We start from the raw sequence: 19890 nt of genomic DNA on the forward strand, positions 1-19890 counted from the left end.
ACAAGTTTGATATACATATTATTTGTCTGCAATAGCACATGTGTGGCGAATTTCAACATAAACTACAACTGTGCTTTATTGACCTGGCCAATGCCTGTGATACTAAACTAAACTATTTAAAATTTACCATGTAAGGCCCACTTACCTATGTAGGCCTTTTCCAGAAGCGACCTGGCCACTAATGATCGCTGAACGAAGTAGCTTACGTGGAAATTTATATCAGCCAAATACTCTAAACGCATGTTTCTAAATGTGGAGGGGAAAAAAATCCTGAGGACCTGGAGAAAATTCCATGTGATCACAGGGAAAACATGCAAACTCCAAATATACAGCAGGCGCAAACCAGGCGAGGTAGTTAACATCTCGTCACCGTGGCGCCCCATTAAGATACCATGAGTTTGGTCGAATCTGTTCCAGGTCCCTGACCCTTTGCTCATGAGCATTAGGGATCTTCATGATCATTAGGGATCTTCATGATCATTAGGGATCTTCATGATCATTAGGGATCTTCATGATCATTAGGGATCTTCGTAATGGTAGGCAGGCACGGGTAAAGCCGAGTAGCCAGCAGTCGGAGCCATTTTTTAAATCCTTTATATTAAGTTCGCTTGCTTGCTTAGGACCGTGCAAATCTTTCGGTCGTTTTTTAACCCACTTCCCGTGATCCAATCGAGCTGACATTTTGCACACAGACTCGTTGTGCGTGACAATGCATTTTCGTGAAAAAAGAATTTCCAAAATTTTACACTGTTTAGGGAAATTTTTAAAAATATTTAATTACCAATTGCTTAATGGTGGCAGACAATCATCTGACCCATAGGTGGCAGCCATCTCAAGCCAGAGGACGAGAGGACTCTAGCCGCCACGCATATAAAGGATTTCTAGTGAAAAACTTTGTTTTTACGAGTTATACTTGTTGTTTGCTTGATTTGGGATTACGGCAGAGATGTTTTCTAGCCCCGACAATATTTCACGTATGTTCTGGTCACATATAAAAGTATTCCATTGGTTGTACCAGCATGAATTCCATCTTATACAGATAGAAGGATTGGCGTGGCTCCCTACTCATCAGCTATGCCATGTAAGCCGAGGGGTGGGTAATTGTCGCTTACTTTGAGAAAGAGAGACTGCTGCTCAACCTGGAACTAGACAAAAATAAGTGGACATACTCTTAGGTTTTTTCGGTAAAGTCACGTAGGTAAAAATAAATAATAACAATAAAAAATAATAGAAATATTAATAGAAATAAAATAATAAATCACGACGTTTCGAAGGCATTTATTTATATTATTATTTATATATATATTTTTGTTATTATTTATTTTTACCTACGTGACTTTACCGAAAAAACTAAGAGTATGAATCCTTGCAGTCACGAAAGCTTCAAATCTAGAGCAAATAAGTGGAGCCTATCAGCCCCACCAAAACAAAATATCTGCCTGGATACTTGTGTATTCAATTACTCTTAACTATCTACGAGTAATGGGGTGCTTGTGAAGAGGGTGGAGGAGTTCCTGTGCAACACAAACAGCACTTGCCCCATCAGTCTGTTAAGGCTATACATGGGGGGGAGGGGGGAATCTTTGTATTTGTCTTTTGAGTATCTGTGCCTGAGCAGGGTGCACTTGAAGAGCTGTGGTTTTGCAGTGGAGGCCTCTTCCAATCAGTCTAGTGACAATATCTTGCATCGGCTACGTAACAATGTAACATTGTGTGGCAGTTGCCTGGCCTGTAACTCAGAACAGCGGCTTCTCAGCCACAAAACTATCCTCTCTTCTCTCTACTTCCCAAATATGGACCCCTTTACCAGGACGCTTGCGTTGACTTGATATATACAGGCTGGCCTGCCTACGCTCCTTTCTGGGAATATTCATAGTGGATTATGTGAGAACCTCACAAATCCTTGAAATGATCTCGACATTGGAGCATCAGCAGGCTACTCCAGCAGGCGAGGATCCATTGGATGGGTCATGATAATAATTCAAATTTATAACGCACATCCCATCCTAGAATCCTCATGGGCCTACAAGTCCAGTCACCGTATGCCCAAGCAGCTTCTGTTTGGCTGAATATAGGAAGCCAAAGTAGTCACTGCATGAGCTAGAGATGTTGTGAGCTAACTGAGAGTGTCAGTGTGTGTGAGGGTGTCAGTGTGGTGTTGAGAGTGTCAGTGTATGAGAGAGTGTCAATGTGTGTGAGAGTGTGTCTGAGTGTCAGTGTGTGTGAGAGTGTGTGTGTGTGTCAGTGTGTGAGAGGGTGTCAGTGTGTGAGGGTGTCAGTGTGTGAGTGTCAGTGTGTGTGAGGGTGTCAGTGTGTGGGAGAGTGTCAGTGTGTGAGAGAGTGTGTGAGTGTGAGGGTGTCAGTGTGTGAGAGAGTGTCAGTGTGTGTGAGAGAGTGTCAGTGTGTGTGAGTGTCAGTGTGTGTGAGAGTGTGTGAGTGTCATTGTGTGAGAGAGTGTCAGTGTGTGTGAGAGTGTGTGTGAGTGTCAGTGTGTGTGAGAGTGTGTGTGAGTGTCAGTGTGTGTGAGAGTGTGTGTGAGTGTCAGTGTGTGTGAGGGTGTCAGTGTGTGAGTGTGTCAGTGTGTGAGTGTCAGTGTGTGAGAGTGTGTCAGTGTGTGAGAGAGTGTCAGTGTGTGACAGTGTCAATGTGTGTGCACCTAGCCTGGCACAAGCGCCGTGGTGACTCCACAGCCGCTTAGTGGCGAATGGCGGCTGTGGTTGTTGTTGTTTGTGTGTGAATGCGTGTGAATATATGTGCTAGAGTTTTATCTGAATCGGTCCTGGGCCTCCCCTAGGTCGACTAGGCCTCAAATGAGTACCTGGTGCGATATGTAAAAACTTCGCCACTGGGGAGACAAAGGCGGCCGGGCGTGGTGTTGGCCACCCAGCCTCTCCTGTGCCGTGGCGGCCTTCATAGGTGCTCGCTAACAGCACTTGCCCCTACAGTCAGTTAAGGCTATACGGGGGATCTTTGTCTCATCTCTGGCGGAGCCTTAAACGTCGCAAGGCACTTTCAGAGCCGCACATCTGCGATAGGGATTTGTGGAACATTCTAAACAGCTGCACTTCGAGTCTGTGGCCAGCAGATGGCAGTACAACAAAAGCAGCTGATATGTGAACCCGCCTTCCGTATGCATTCTAGATTTGAAGCTTTCGTGACTGCAAGGATTCATATGCTTAGGTTTTTTCGGTAAAGTCACGTAGGTAAAAAAAAAGCCGCACCGAACCTCACAAAAATAATATTCAGGGCCTACCTTGGCTCCTCCCACCCTCAACCAGTATATATACAAATACGGGTTTCTTGGAATTTTTCTCACTTGATACAGCTATCGTGCTGTGACTGTTCCACCTGAAGACGGAAGCTTGTGTTGCCTCCGAAACGTCGTGATTTTTATTTTATTTTTATGTTTACTTTTATTAATTAGAATTTCTGTATGCACTTTGAGTTATCTCCCTCCCATGCATAGGTAGGATTTTCGCCTGGTACATCGGCATACCTGTCAACCCATACGGTTTACCCCGCGTTCTTGTACAGGGAAGTTGAATTTTCAGGTCCACAGCCGTTTGAATACGGGCAATTTTGTTTTGTCGATCTGTTTGTGTTTCTCCCTTGCGATGGGACTTTGTAGGATGAACTTTGAGGTTTATAAGGGGCACGGGGTGACCAATAAGGTCTGAATTGGTCTGTGATAAAGTAGGGCACTGATAAGGGGTTGACAGCTGATGCATAGGTCTCCCACCTACACGAAAATAATGTTCCCCCTTATTACAATAAGGAAGTGGAGCGGAAGATGGTAGCCTTCACGTGGGACCACCCTGTCAAGTGGGAAGTCCACGACTCCATGGCATCGTCAGCCCAGCGACCGGCGAACATCGATTGACGATCTCCCACTTGATACAGCAAATCTGGCTGATACAGCAAATCTGGCTGTGTATCAAGTGATACAGCAAATCTGGCTGATACAGCAAATCTGGCTGTGTATCAAGTGATACAGCAAATCTGGCTGATACAGCAAATCTGGCTGTGTATCAAGTGATACAGCAAATCTGGCTGATACAGCAAATCTGGCTGTGTATCAAGTGATACAGCAAATCTGGCTGATACAGCAAATCTGGCTGTGTATCAAGTGATACAGCAAATCTGGCTGATACAGCAAATCTGGCTGTGTATCAAGTGATACAGAAAATCTGGCTGATACAGCAAATCTGGCTGTGTATCAAGTGATACAGCAAATCTGGCTGATACAGCAAATCTGGCTGTGTATCAAGTGATACAGCAAATCTGGCTGATACAGCAAATCTGGCTGTGTATCAAGTGATACAGCAAATCTGGCTGATACAGCAAATCTGGCTGTGTATCAAGTGATACAGCAAATCTGGCTGATACAGCAAATCTGGCTGTGTATCAAGTGATACAGCAAATCTGGCTGATACAGCAAATCTGGCTGTGTATCAAGTGATACAGCAAATCTGGCTGATAACACAAATCTGGCTGTGTATCAAGTGATACAGCAAATCTGGCTGATACAGCAAATCTGGCTGTGTATCAAGTGATACAGCAAATCTGGCTGTGACGGTCCTACCTGATGACAGAGACTTGTGTTGCCTCCGAAACGTCGTTATTTTTTTTTATTAATTTTAATTAATTTTTTACCTACGTGACTTTACCGAAAAAATTAAGAGTATATCTCCCAGTTGTCCAGAGCAAAACAACTCAAACGAGGACTTTGAAAAACATGCCAAACGCAGGAGGACCCCGCGAGAAAGAGGTCCGAGATGTAGACACTCCCGGATTAAAAGTGTCCCTCATTCTAACGATGGTGAGATGGAACGTGTTTTGTTTGAAGGCAATGAAACGGATTTGAAATGAAAATGATAATTAAGGAATGTTTAATGATTGCAACGAATACATTTAAGCATTGTGAACCATATTTAAGGGTCATGGTAATAAATAGTCTTAAAAGATAAAAAAAGATATGTTTCTTATGCTAAATTAATATATTTTAAGTGATTGTACTTTTATTGGATTAGGTACATGGTGGTTAAGACTATAAAGTAATCAATTTAATTACTCCAATAGTCCAAAAAAGAATATGCAATTGGGCAGAAGTCATCTGGTAAACGAATAAAAATGTTAAATTAGAAACTCATTCCTGGTATGTATGTTTAGAGTTTGGAATTGAAAACAAAATCTTGTCTGAAAACTGGTGGGCGCCGGACTGACGATACAACATAGCATAGGAGATAGATTCTTCACACAGTGCTTCACCTTGACTCTGAAACAAATGGGAGTGTTAGCGCTGTAGGACACGCTCGGATGCATTTCCCGAAGCAAGATCCATCAGCAGACAAAAGTGCAACCCATTACGTACACTCAACAAAATTGCACATTTGGCCATTGCTCATTTAAACGTAGACTGCGCGTGATGAATAAATGCCGTAGACCTAACGGCATCTGCTAAACTAATAAACCAAATTAATAGCAACTTCAGTTTCTCAAAAGCTTTCAAACGTTTGATTTGATCATCCTCCATTGTAAGTGCTTCACAACTATGTGCACGCGAAAATGTTTATTATTTGTTTTTATGTATGTCGCCTACAATTGCGCATGAATGAGTAGCTGGCAAACGTTTAATTATTTGTATTTACAGGAGTAGAGACAATCTTGAGTCGCCTCCAATAAAGCAACATGGGGCTTTGGTTATACTGTACATATATCACATGGCAGACAGCACTCTGTCCCTCGGTGCAGTGGAAATCCTCTTATCCGGATAAGTATTCACCTAAACGAAAAACTCAACACTTTTCTATTTACTTTAGCAGGTAAGGCCCATAACTCCTCTTTCACAAACGTATCTGCAGATAAGTAGATACGTGTTCGGCACCATGACGCCTATCCAAGAAAAAAAACGATTAATAGAAGGATTGATTTTAGATATGGTGACCACCAGAGGTGGGACAAAGTCATTGTTATGCAAGTCCAAGTCGAGTCTGAAGTCATCAAATTCATGACTCGAGTCTGACTCGAGTCCAAGTCACATGACTCGAGTCCACACCTCAGAGGTGGGACAAAGTCATTGTTATGCAAGTCCAAGTCGAGTCTGAAGTCATCAAATTCATGACTCGAGTCTGACTCGAGTCCAAGTCACATGACTCGAGTCCACACCTCAGAGGTGGGACAAAGTCATTGTTATGCAAGTCCAAGTCGAGTCTGAAGTCATCAAATTCATGACTCGAGTCTGACTCGAGTCCAAGTCACATGACTCGAGTCCACACCTCTGGTGACCACATTCAGAAGGCCAATAATCCCCAATAACACTACCAAGATTAACTTTTGCTTCGACCAGAACTTCAGGGTAAAGTGTTTCTTATTCACGTAACAAAAACAACAACGGATATTAGAATCTATTTTTCCGTGATTTGAGGCGTTTTCACGGATTATATGAGGACTTCCGAACAACAGGAGTCACAGATAGTAGGAGCAGAAGCTTCACCGTACTAATGGACAGACACCTGCTGATGGGATATTTACCTGGGGGAAGCAGCAGGATAAGCACGTCTGATTCCAGATGAATTCATAGGTTAATGAAGGATCTATAATGCATTATTATTATTACTTTATCCAGGAAAGTCTTACGGAGTCTTAAGACTCGGGAGGGGAGGGGGGAACTAAAAAACTAAAACTAAACCATTTTTTTAAATCAGGTAAGGCCCACAGCCTAATAGCTGTTTTATTTAGAAGCGACCTGGCCACAGACGATAGCCTGATGCAGTGGATCATCACGTGCAAATGTATAGCAGCCAAATACTCTAAACGCACGTTGTTTCTAAATGGGACAGGTAGGTGGTTTTGCATTGGAATGTTTGAGCAATGTTTTATTTAATGTACAGTATTGAGTATTGGTGAACGTGGCTACTCAAAGTATACTGCTTAATTACGAGTGTGTGTCAACACTCTCTCGTTCGCAAACAAGCCAGCAATCGTCTTCCCGTGCTGCCATCTGTCGGCCACCTCGTCATCCCTATTTGGTTGGGAATCTCACAGCGTGGCACAGCGATCTTCACCAGCTCTGGCTGATCCACTAAAACCCACCTCCAAATCGCCACCATACGGGCGTGTGCCACCACCACCACCAGCCGCCGCCGCCGCCTCCAACACAGATTGAATGTTACACTTACGGTAACAGTCATGAGCTGAGGCTTGCACATCGCGCTCCAGCGCAGGCCCTGTCAAAGCAGGTATGAGCCCAAACGAGATCGGCCAAATAATTTAACCGCAGCGTTTCCTCTTGAGCTTGACACTTCGTGGAGAGGGGCAAAGTTCTCTCCATCAACTGCAGTCTTCCATGAAAGGGTCTGGAATCACTTTCTCACCCCAGGAACCTGGGAACGATACATTGACGCATGATCAAAATGAAGATGTATCAACACTGCGAGTTACACGACCGCAGTAGCGTACTGCAATAGAACACAATGCCCCCTATTCGTCCTCGCGCACCTGCAGGGCCGGATTCATGCGGGGGCTTTAGTGGCTGTAGTCCGAGACTCTGGATTTTGAAGAGAGGGGGGGGGGGCAATGCACCGGGTCGAGCAAAAGTCAGGACACCGGGTTATTATATTTATTTTAACAAATCACGTAGGACGTTTCGATTGCAACACAAGCAATCATTATCAGGTACGTATCTAAATTTTGATTTAAAGCTTTCGTGACTGCAGGGATTCATCTTCTTGGTTCTTTCGGTAAAGTCACGTAGAAGGGAAATAATAAAATAATAAAAATAAAACATAATAAAATACAATTCTCACGACGTTTCGGCCACAACGCAAGCAGCCGTCCTCAGGTGAAGAACAGGTCTGCTTGTGTTGTGGCCGTAACGTCGTGAGAATTATATTTTATTATGTTTTATTTTTATTATTTTATTATTTCCCTTCTACGTGACTTTATCGAATGAACCAAGAAGAGGTACGTACCTGATGATGTTTGCTTGTGTTGCAATCGAAACGTCGTGTGCTATTATTTAATTATTTTTTCTTTCTACGTGACTTTACCGAAAGAACCAAAGAGTAATTCCTGTAGTCACGAAAGCTCCAAATCAAGTTGAAATCACGTAGGGTTATTTCATATATTTTAATAAATATTAAAACCGGCTTCCGTTAACATTAATGCACGAATGTATTATCTTTTCAACTTAATTTAAGACTTTTTTAATATTACAAGTGCAATTTGTGAACATTCATCAATTATGTTTTGTTTCAATTCATTCAGGGGTCTTGGTCGAGTTTAGCAAATTACACGTTTTTGGTTGACCCCACAGGAAAAAGAAAATAGATATTAGTAATTATAATAGACACAAATATTAACATAAAGCATACTAATTAAAATGTTCTAATGCCAGTGTTAACACACATTAATTAACAACCATTTGTGTCCTGACTTTTCGGCCACCTTGTATACAGTATACCGCTTTATAATAGGTGACAAGCAATACTTAGCATTATGATACGTCCTATGGGTCATTTGTTAATTAAAGCCAATGCATCACTGTGTGTATTACCATGTACCAACATTAAATACTTTTGTTTATTTTTACTTTGATTTAGCGTTACGATTTGTATAACGCATTTAAAGCTTTAAAGCAGGAACTGAAATGACCCAGGTGAATATCACAATCGAGTGTTTGGTATCGGGATGTGTCGTGGTGAAAGAGTAATTTAGCTGAAAAGACTGAGGGCCCCCCAAAACCAAAACCAACGCCAAGCCCCCCCCCCCCCCCACAAACCTAAATCCAACCCTGCCCCCCCCCCCACCCCTTCCATCCCCGGCAATTTGATACGTTTCACGATTCAAGCCAATAATCTCAATACCGTTGCTATTGTTGTGAATTTAGCAGACTCTTGTGAGCTGAGGGGGTTGCAAGGACCCATCACTTATTGTGCACAATTTCCATAATACATCAAAGTGATGATTGTCGCCTGAGAGACAAACTTATATTTTTTTTAATTCCAAGGGCTGAAATTTTGCCAAATTACTTGAAACAATAAACTAGTGACGGGACTTGAGACTTACCACGCTTGGTTTAATCATGGTTGGTGACTGCCCCGATTCTAACCAAGGGTTTCAGCAGTTGCTGGCACATTACGCTGCCATGTGAACTAGGGGTCCACCTCCCATTAGTAATATTAAAGAATCTAGTGCATCTTGTGCTTTGCTTTTCTGGCTCAGTGTGCTGCAAAGCTTTACTGAAATAAACCAAACATTGATCACAGCCAAATATATTGGCGGGCCTTGCAGACATTCTGCCAGCATCCCTGATAAGGTGATTCTCATAGCTTGAATTTCATTTAATTAAACAAAGTTTTCCTGATCTGCGCACACGTACAACTTTTTGAAACAATATTTTATTTGATAAAAAAAAATATCCCCATGGATCAGAGGGTATTGTGCATCTGTCTAGACTAGATTTACCTGTTATCGTCACTTCTAAATATAGCACTGCCTTTCTATAATCCCCTCCGGATGTAACTTGTGCAGTACGTGTCCAGCTTGTTTTTGTCCGTCCACTGCTGGATGATCCTCCCCACAACCGAGCAGTCCGTGACGGTGATCTGTCCATACTTCACCACGATCCATTGTTGTGTTTGAGTTAGGCCACGTGGCAGCACGTAATTATTTGGTAAAATTATTGTCATTAACCCGACAAGATTCTCACGTTTACTAAAAATATTTATTTATACGTGGACAATGTCCGGATTAAATCCTGAATGTTCAAAGCTCCTCGCCGGTAGCTGAAGACTTCCTACGACTGATTGCAACATCAACGTGGGGACGACATTTGGCTCGGGCTGCTTTGAGCTTCACCGGGTAGAGAACTCGGGGGTGCAATGAGGCTGCCCCAGCTCACTCCGTGCGCCAAGTGACTGCCGTGTCATCACCAAATGCCAAAGTGGGGCTCATTTCCATTAATATATTTATTTTTTAATTTGGATTCTGCCCACTTTTATTCCATTGATTACTTTAAAAAAAAACTCCACCACGTTGGCCAGTGTGGGTTGGTGAAGGTGAGGAGAGCAAAGAACAACTCATGGATGTTGGGTGGTGCTTCGTCACTATCCTCTAACTGCTCACAACACCTACAACACCCGTTTTACTGGTAGGAACCTCCTGGGTACACCAGCCCACAGGGGATTATTGTGTCCGTCGTGCAGGGAGGGGCCGGGTGGGGAGGGAGGGGCTGGGTGGGGAGGGGAGGGTGGGGAGGGGCTGGGTGGGGAGAGTGGGGAGGGTGGGGCTGGGTGGGGAGTGGAAGGGGTTGGGCTGGGTGGGGAGAGGCTGGTCACCCCGTGGTGCCCTTATAAAACTAGACGTTTAACCTACTCACGCCGGCTTGTGCCCGCCCTCACAGTCGGGTATATTTGCGGAATACACCACGCCGCCGTTGACCCTGGCCATTGACCGAGCAACCCAACGTTCCTACCAGCTCCCTCCGCAGGAATGTGTTATACATGGCGATTGCCCATCCAGATACGGACCAGGCTCAAACTTGCTCAGCTTCCGAGTTCCCAGGGGATCAGATGCATTCCAGGTAGAAAGGCATTATATTTTCTTTTGGGACACTCACGAAAATTATTTCTGCTTCATATACGTTTAAAATCAAGTGGGAAGCCCCCAGCGAAACTCTCCCAACAACAATGCCGAGGAGCAAGAGCGGGATTGTAATTGTCTCATTGAACCCAGGGGCTCTTTTCAGTAGGATTCTGTAACTGGGATGCATGGACGATTCCTTAAACGAGCGCGTTGTATGTGGGACGAAACCACAGTGCTTGGAAGAATAATAATAAAACACTCGCATATGCAAGGGGCGTAACATGGAAATGGATGCTTCCGTGATGTAATGGTTATCGAGACTGGAGGTGCAATCCAGAGGTCACCGGTATGATTCGATCTCTTCACGTGGCAGTTGAAACAATGGCCAGTTCCAAGATGCCTTGCCAGTGTAGAACATTAGGCCAAACGCCCTCTCGGCGGCTCCATAGGTATGCATGGATTATACTAATAGGGTTTTTCCCCTTTTTTTCTGGCAACAAAACTGACACATTTGGCAAGGAATCATGTTTACGTTAACCACAATACTTGCAGTCAAATGTAAAAAAAACAATACTCTGATAATGTATGCATTGTCCTTGAAACTGATTGGTCCACATCAGAGACAGCTTTCTTTAGAGCCTAGTCTCGTATGGTGTTCGACCAGATGACGCCAAAAGGCGCACACTTCAAAGACAACGCACTAGCAGAGTAATGAGAGCTCGGGGTGAGCGAGGTCCCATGATGATATTCATGGATGTTGAACTTCTTTTCGCGCCGTACGTAGCCAACCGTGCCAATCGAAGGGTCCTCGCTTGGGGGAGCTCCCTCAAGCGAGGACCCTCGTGCCAGCAGTGACGTCAGCGGGAAGTTGCAGTGCTGCGCCTTCACCTTGCTTCACCTCACACCCGCTCGGCTCAGCAAACACATCTCGCTGCGATGTCATCCGCCGACTGAACGCTCCCTGAGCCCGGCAGACAGGCTGAGGGACTCGCAGCACGGTCGTGTTTCTTTGCTTGCGCGATCCACAAACCCCTGACTTTGTTACGAATAATATTGGTCGCGAAAGCGTACGTGTTAAAAGAAGTGATGGATTTACATTGGTGCGCCCACCCCCCCAACCCACACAGATGAATAAAATCAAAACGCAGCGCAACTGAGTGCAGACGAGCAATGCGGGCAATGTCCAATTGCAAAAACGACAACTGGCGTTTATTGTTGTTGTTGTCTTCAAATGTAAATAGATGTCTCTGGCTCTCTCTCTCTCGCTTGTCAGGGCTGCCACATGGCACCACATTAGTGGTCTCCTTCTTCTCTGCGTCGCCCAGCAGCCAATGGCGACGCAGAGAGCCCTACGCCACTGGAAGCGGAACGGCTCAAAATCGTTTACAATTCGTGTCTTGGTTGCTAAACAGGAAATCCTCTGTTTGTAGCGTGACGTGTGATGCTTGGCACGGTGTAATTGAATTAGAAGCAGCGGGGCTATTTGCTGTGCAGGCAAATGCCCTTGATTATTTTACCCTCCCGCAAAGGCAATTGTTTTAAATCACGAATGCGTCTAAGCTGCATACAATCGTGGGATGTCTGTAGAATCATATTTGAAAAAGGCAGTTGTGGGCGAGTTGGCAACCTTTAAAAAGCCACACTTTTGCGCACTTAAGTCCTGCTAGTATAATCAATGTATTATAATCGAGCATTTAGTGCTCCTATGAACACATTGCCCTGGATTAATGCGCATTGGCACGTTTTGCTTACGTGACAAACCTTACAAATTGGCTGTGTCGGGTGGTGGCGGGTTTAACGACACACTTATATATTTAAGCGATCTAACCCAAAAAAAATATTACGGATGATATTGATCGCGGAAAGCCTACGCGTCAAAGTGTCCCATCTCATCAGATGTTGGAAGCTTAAACAGGTGTTGAGGCTGGGTCAGTGCATCAATGGGTGGCCACAATGCACCGCAGTTTGCTCTACGCTGCGTGGTCGGAGCAGCAGAGGGCAGTGCAGCCACATCCATGGTTGTACTGGACGTTACTCTCCCGGGTCTATGCTCCCGGCCTTCGTCGACCATCATTGACCGGCGTGGTGAAGTATATCAGAAGAGAAAGAAAAAAAAACTCCCGCGGGAAGGTGACCTCTTCCGGCAGTTGATCGACACAAAGGGCTGCAACGCGTGCACGTACAATGTTTGTGAGACGTTAAGTGATGCAAGCTGAATCGCATGGTGCTTTTCTTTTTTTATTAAAGCGACGGCTTTCTTTCGTTGGGTAAATTAAGCGGGATAACTCTTGGCAAAGGCATTCGTGACAGCAGGATCAGGTGATTTTAGTCAAAATAAATGTCCGCGTTGCTCTATTGATTTTTTTTTGGTTGCTTGAGTCGCGCCAGTGTACATTTGCATCGCTTGTCTGGAGTGACTCAGGAATCAATCGGTGTCCATCAAAGCTTTGCGATGTTTTGACCGATGACTCCCGTTTTCTGTTTTCAATCAACATGGCACAATGCAGCGTCGTAAGAAGGAGAGAGAGAGAGAGGCGAACACTAGAGGCCGAAAGTCTATTTTTTACTTTCGGTCGGCCTCTAGCGAACACCCGCCCCGGCTGTAACTTTTAAGGACGTTGCAAGTAAAGCGAGGAAGACAGAAACCGTGCGAGCGCTTTACAGCATGCGTCTGTCCTCGGATGTACTCATTTGACTTACACGCCTTTTACTGGTAGGAACCTCCTGGTTACACCAGCCCACAGGGGATTGTTGTGTCCGTCCGTTCGTCGTGCAGGGAGGGGCTGGGTGGGGAAGGAGGGGCTGGGTGGGGAGGGGAGGGGAGGGTGGGGAGGGGCTGGGTGGGGAGGGGCTGGTCACACCGTGGTGCCCTTATAAAACTCAACGTTTAACCTACTCACGCCGGCTTGTGCCCGCCCTCACAGTCGGGCATATTTGCGGAATACACCATGCCGCCGTTGACCCTGGCCATTGACCGAGCAACCCAACGTTCCTACCAGCTCCCTCCGCAGGAATGTGTTAACTCACTCTCTCTGTTGTTGTCGTTGTTGTATCCTCAAATCTTGTAACTCAATTTTAACCCGCTCCCCAATGTGGTATCGACTGCAAACTTGGTATACTTAAGTCATACTGATGACAATACTATATTCTATCATAAAAAAAAAAACATTATTTTTTACATGTTATGTTTCGGCTTGGGTCTAATTGTCCACGTTCAACTCACGTTGGCTGTAATTGGCCAATGTCCCTTACGTTATGGAAAGCCTCGGGGCCACTTCATGGAGTCGTGGAGTTCTTCCATTGATATTAAATATTTCTTACTTCATGAAGATCAATAACGTGGACATTAAAAACGTAATGCAGAACACTTAAATTTAGCCGGTTTTCTGTAACGTTATTTCCCCCCATCACAATACAACTGTATGCTAAACATCCAGTTCATATTGGAGCATATTGCAAGAGTCATCGTGCCCACAGTAACATGCACACAACGCATAAACGCTTAAAATTTTGGTTGGGAATTGTCCAAAAGAACTTTCGTATGTGTGTTGAAGTCCTCTCGCACCGTACGTAGCCAACCGTGCCATTCGGAGGTGCGGGGAAGGACAACAACAACAAACTAAACACAACAACAAACTAAACACAACAACAACACGACTGCGTCAACTCTTTGTCGTCCATACAATTGCGAGCGTGCTGGGAGGTATCCTTCTTTAGGTCAGCGCCCCCAACCTTCTTGGCACCAGGGACCGGTTTCGTGGAAGACAATTTTTTCACGGACCGGGGCAGGGGGGGGGGGGTCATCATTGGGTCTTCCCCCTTTTCAAAGAAGCTCTCTAGCGACATTTGAATTTACTCATTTTGGCTACTATGGGTTAGCAGCTTGTGGGGCTTAACCAAAACTGTGACTGAGACAAGTGCGTACTGTGGGAAAGAGGCGCGGACGGAAGTGGTGAATAATAAAACAATGGGGGCGGGTTCCACGCGCGGACTCACCGCTCTCACCTCCTGCTGCTGTGCGGCCCGGTTCCTAACAGGCCACGGACCGGTACCGGTACCGGTCCGTGTCCTGTTCGGGACTCCTGTTGTAGGTGGTGTCGCTGCTGGCGACGGGCGATGGCAGAGGGCTCAGTGCGCAACGGCAGGAACCGACTGTGTTGTTGCCAGCCCAGGAGTTAGACCTTTCCGTTTCGCCTTGACACGTTCAATGGGATGCCACTGCATTAATATCTTAAAGTGTAGAGCCGGCGTTCGATGTTTGGCCATCGTGGATTCATGAGGCCAAAACCCTCCAGGGTTCGTCACGTCACGTGTGACGTTGATTTGCACCACGTGAGGTTGGAAAGTCGCTCCATTTATTTATCCGTCTATCCAACTGGGCGGTGCTGCAACAGATCATACTAATAGTCATTGAGAAGAAATCCCCGGGCAGTTTGTGCATATATGTACGTACGTTGAACTTCATTCGCACCTTACGTAGCCAACCGTGCTAATCAGAGGTGCGGGGGAAGGACGACAAACTGAGCACAAAACGCAGTTCTAAAGAAGTGAGTTTTCAATCTAGATTATTCAAAAGTGCGAAGCCCCAGTGGCTTCTTAATATCGGAAGGAAGAGCGTTCCAGACGGCCGCAGAAGCGCGTCTGAAAGCGCGCGATGCGGTGACCGCCTTCGTTCGATGGTCAACCAAAAGCCGCTGCAAGGATGGCGCGTGCTCAGAAGGGTATTGTGGTTCACTTGTGGCAAGCACTTTGTGTGCAAAAATGTCCTCTCGTCCACTCAATGAGTTGTCTACTTTGTTAGAGAAGTCAGAAGCAAACGTCCTTTTGAGAAGAATCTGTAATCACTCCCCTTCGCTCGAGGTTCTGCCATGGTGTGATGGTCGAGTGCTATGGAGTTATAATCTGGGGGTTGCTGCTTTGATCCGATCTCCCTGAGCGGCAGTTGTAGCAATGCTGCAGGTTTCTTAAATTATCCACCCGCCTCAGTCCACCCCAGCGGTGTCAATAGCTACACCGCATTGCATCTGTTTGCAAATCGCGCGGCGGTGGGATAAAGTGTGGGTACTCTCACCTCTTTTAACAAAAAGTCAATATGCGAAGCGTGGAAGATCGGACCAACTGCCCTCTGGAACGTGCTCTCCCAGAGCTCGTTCTTTCGTCAATGCAGGCACTTGCAGGGCTGCACCTTTGCCGTGTACCATTAACTCGTGATTCCCCCAGGGTGGTGACTCCCCGTCCCCACGTCCACGTGAACGTGAAGCCACTTGTTTTGACTCGGCACGTTTTTAACGTCGCTCGGTATGAAGTAACTCCACACAGAGGCCATCACGAATGACGGCGTTCCGCACGCCTCGCGTTTATGTTTTGTTTTTGCTCGACCGATTTCGTCAATGCACTACGATGCTTTTATCCCCCTCCCCCTTTCGTCTCTTAATATCGAAAGCCGCGGTGTGAACAACCAACCAGTGGCGGCTCCTGCAAAATCTCTCAGGGGGGGCAAATGTCTGGATGATTGATAAGGATAAGGTCCACCCATGCAATGGATAAATTAACAGCTTAAGCATGTAAAGGCAACTTCACTTCTTTAATATTAATGAAAAATAAAGTGACTCTTACAATACATCTTGTTTGTTTCTATACTCACTATTAAAACAAACCACTCAAGTTTATTTTATTAAAGATTCCACTAGATTTTGATTTAAAACTTTCGTGACTGCAGGGATTCATCTTCTTGGTTCTTTCGTTAAAGTCACGTAGAAGGGAAGTAATAAAATAATAAAAATAAAACATAATAAAATTATTCTCACGACGTTTCGGCCACAACGCAAGCAGCCGTCCTCAGGTGAAAACCAGGTCCGTCGAGGCGACAGAGTCTGAATGAAACAGCACACGAGCTTGGAGCATATATATAAGCTGGGCGCCTTGACAAAGGAATTTGCATATCAAGAGGAATTTAGCATATTTATGGGAAATGCAGGAATATGATTAGTACTGCATATGCATGTGCATTATGCAGGATTAACAGCATCAAAGGGAGCTGCAGTTGCTGCTGCTGCTGCAGTTGCTGCTGCTGCTGCAGTTTCTGCTGCTGCTGCAGTTGCTGCTGCTGCTGCAGTTGCTGCTGCTGCTGCAGTTGCTGCTGCTGCTGCAGTTGCTGCCTTATCCATTTTAATATAACACTATGTATTATTCTACCCACCCTAATGTGTATCACACTGCTATATATTTACTATACAATTACGACACCATACATTACCATGCACACTGCACCATGCCAGTGAGTGGAACGTTGTGGCCGAAACGTCGTGAGAATAACTTGCGTTGTGGCCGAAACGTCGTGAGAATAATTTTATTATGTTTTATTTTTATTATTTTATTACTTCCCTTCTACGTGACTTTACCGAAAGAACCAAGAAGAAGATTCCACTAGGTGGCGATAAATTATATTGTTGGATGAAACGTACTTACGTATAATGACGTGAGCACGTATGATGACGTAAGCACGTTAGGGCTTGCCCTCCCGGAAGCCATAGAGAATGCATTGCAGCGCCCGCCGTTCGAAAAAAACATCTTTCAATGTAAGTCTATGGGGCCACTTGGGGCGATTCTCAGCCGGGGTGAAATCGCCCAAAAAGAGGCGGTACGCCACAGAACGTGACATGACGCTGATTGGACTATATCCAGAGGCTGACAGTGACGGCTAGCATGACTCTGTGGGTCAATGACATTGGTGGTGCGTCGCCCAATCGCCCTAATGAAGAAACCGCCCCTGCAACCAACCCTCGTGTGTTTACCGCCCCGATGTGGGTGCCGTAGTTTGCGTGGCCACGCGTTTGGTTCGTCGGAGCGGCGGTCTTCAACAGTGGTTGTGGTTACATCGAGCCGAACCACTTCAAGCAACAGTACTTTATCATACGCACGTTACGCAGTCCAGACGCACGCTTGCGTGTGTGTGTGTGAGACACGCACGCACACGTACACACCGAGAGTGGGCTTGAATTTCACAGGCGGTCCAGCGTACCTAATGAATGTCTATTGACTGTAATATTGCACTCCGCTCCATTCTCCCATACTTCCTTTGCGCACGTTCGGATCTTCCATCCTTCACCACACGGAACATGGAACTATATTTAGCACGACTAATGGGGAGAGCAGAGGAATATGCGAGCGTTAAATCTGGGAATGCTTTTATTTCAGCTCGGCTATAAATGCCGTCCCGTATGAATGAGACCTCGTTCGATTTTGTGAGGTCTATCATGTATCGCATATATGCATGTTACCCGTGAAGCAATGCGTCTACTATTCATGGATAATATCGATTATTGGGCTCGCAGTCATCATCATCATCGGCCATGATCAATCTACTCCTGGATGAAGGCCTCCCCAAGCTGTCGGCATATTTCACGATCCAGCGGCGTTACCATCATTCAGATGACTGCACACGAGTCGACTTTGTCACTCCGTCTCCGCAGTATACGCCCTCTCAGAGATGTTCACCCCTTCAGCTGCCATTCTATCGCTAGGTTCGTCCATCTGTCATAAATTCCTTCAAGCGTCATGTCGTGCCCAATCTCAAGTTGGTTCTTTCGGTAAAGTCACGTGGGTATAAAATAAAATAAATCACGACGTTTCGGGCGCAACACAAGCGTCCGTCATCAGGTGGGAAAGCATGGTCTGCTGCTGAGGCAGACTGATTCAATCCCAATTAGTTTACTTATCGGTCAATCTCCATGACCTCAAGTGCATGTGTTTCTGTCCATCGGTGTTATGATGCGCATAACATCCGTCCATGGGTTTTTGCGCATGTTTCAGCCTTTCACATCTGTGTCAATGTTCATGTTTCTAAAGCGCATGTCGTGGCAAGTGGGGGGGAAAAAACGCCGGTTACAAGCTTTCTTTTTGTAAGCGCCATCGGTACATTGCTTTTCATGGTAATGTTCAGTTTTACACAAAATCACTCCGATCTTCTCTCATCTGCCCCTTTATTTCATCACCTTTGATTCCGGGACGCATTCCACGGCTGTCCAAGGGTTTCCACTTGCATCTCTTGACGGATGTTACGAATTATGTAATGCCACTTGTTGCACGTGACTTTTTGTTTTGCTCATTGTGATCTTGGGCCCCCCGTCTTTTTGAAGCCTTATTTTCCTAAATGCAAACAAGCATTCCCATTGGTTGTTCACTTAATGACTATGTCGTCACCAATTCTGATGAGATGTTTTCATTTCCCTGAGTGCATTCAACCATCAGAGAAGCAGTGCCGGTTTTTGGAAGCTCACACAGCACATGCGTGAAATACCGGGTGCAAAAATCATTTGTACTCGTATGCGCTGTATATAATGGGTTCACATCACACCTGTAACCACTAGAGGTGCTGCCATTCACCGAGGTGTAAAAATATATAATTGATTTTTTAATCGAATTACGATTCTTAACCGTGACAATTAATTAAATCGCTCGAGAACAAGGGGTGCAGGGATCAGGGAGGGATTATATCACCCCAATTACATGTCCATAAATCATCAGCCATTGTCTATCCTCTGTTGGATGAAGGCCTTTCCACGCCTCGTGGTCAATTGCTGCTACCATCATCTCATCTATCTCATCGCTCCATCCCATCGTCCCATTCCATCACCGCATCTCATCCATCTCATCATTGCATCTCATTGTTTCATCTTATCGCTTCATCTCATTGCCGCATCTCATCCATCTCACCGCTCCATCTCACCGCTCCATCTCACTGCTCCATCTCCATGCTCCATCTCACCGCTCCATCTAGCCGCTCCATCTAGCCGCTCCATCTCACCGCTTCATCTCACCGCTCCATCTCACCGCTCCATCTCACCGCTCCATCTCACCGCTCCATCTCACCGCTCCATCTCACCGCTCCATCTCACTGCTCCACCTCATCACTCCATCTCATCGCTCCACCTCATCGCTCCATCTCACCGCTCCATCTCACCGCTCCATCTCACGGCTCCATCTCACCGCTCCATCTCACCGCTCCATCTCATCACTTCATCTCATCGCTCCATCTCACCGCTCCATCTCATTGCTCCATTTCACCGCTTCATCTCACCGCTCCATCTCATCGCTCCATCTCACTGCTCCATCTCATCGCTCCATCTCACTGCTTCATCTCACCGCTCCATCTCACCGCTCCATCTCATCGCTTCATCTCACCGCTCCATCTCACCGCTCCACCTCATCGCTCCATCTCACCGCTCCATCTCACCGCTCCATCTCATCGCTCCATCTCATCGCTCCATCTCACCGCTTCATCTCACCGCTTCATCTCACCGCTCC

General features: G+C 45.7%; 1 protein-coding gene across 1 annotated transcript in view; it reads right to left on the reverse strand.

The window, feature by feature from the left end:
- Nucleotides 1-1275: 1275 nt before the first annotated feature.
- The window catches only part of LOC133351504 (potassium voltage-gated channel subfamily C member 1-like), a 102579-nt gene continuing 83964 nt past the window's right edge, over nucleotides 1276-19890 (reverse strand). The window contains exon 3 of the mRNA XM_061566762.1: nucleotides 1276-7382. Coding sequence (XP_061422746.1) covers nucleotides 7330-7382 — 53 coding nt within the window. The 3' untranslated portion in view covers nucleotides 1276-7329. The remainder of the gene's footprint in view (nucleotides 7383-19890) is intronic.

The sequence above is a fragment of the Lethenteron reissneri genome, chromosome 37, assembly GCF_015708825.2.
Source record: "Lethenteron reissneri isolate LAM-NWPU_2019-01 chromosome 37, ASM1570882v1, whole genome shotgun sequence".
NCBI classification, from domain to species: Eukaryota; Metazoa; Chordata; class Hyperoartia; order Petromyzontiformes; family Petromyzontidae; genus Lethenteron; species Lethenteron reissneri.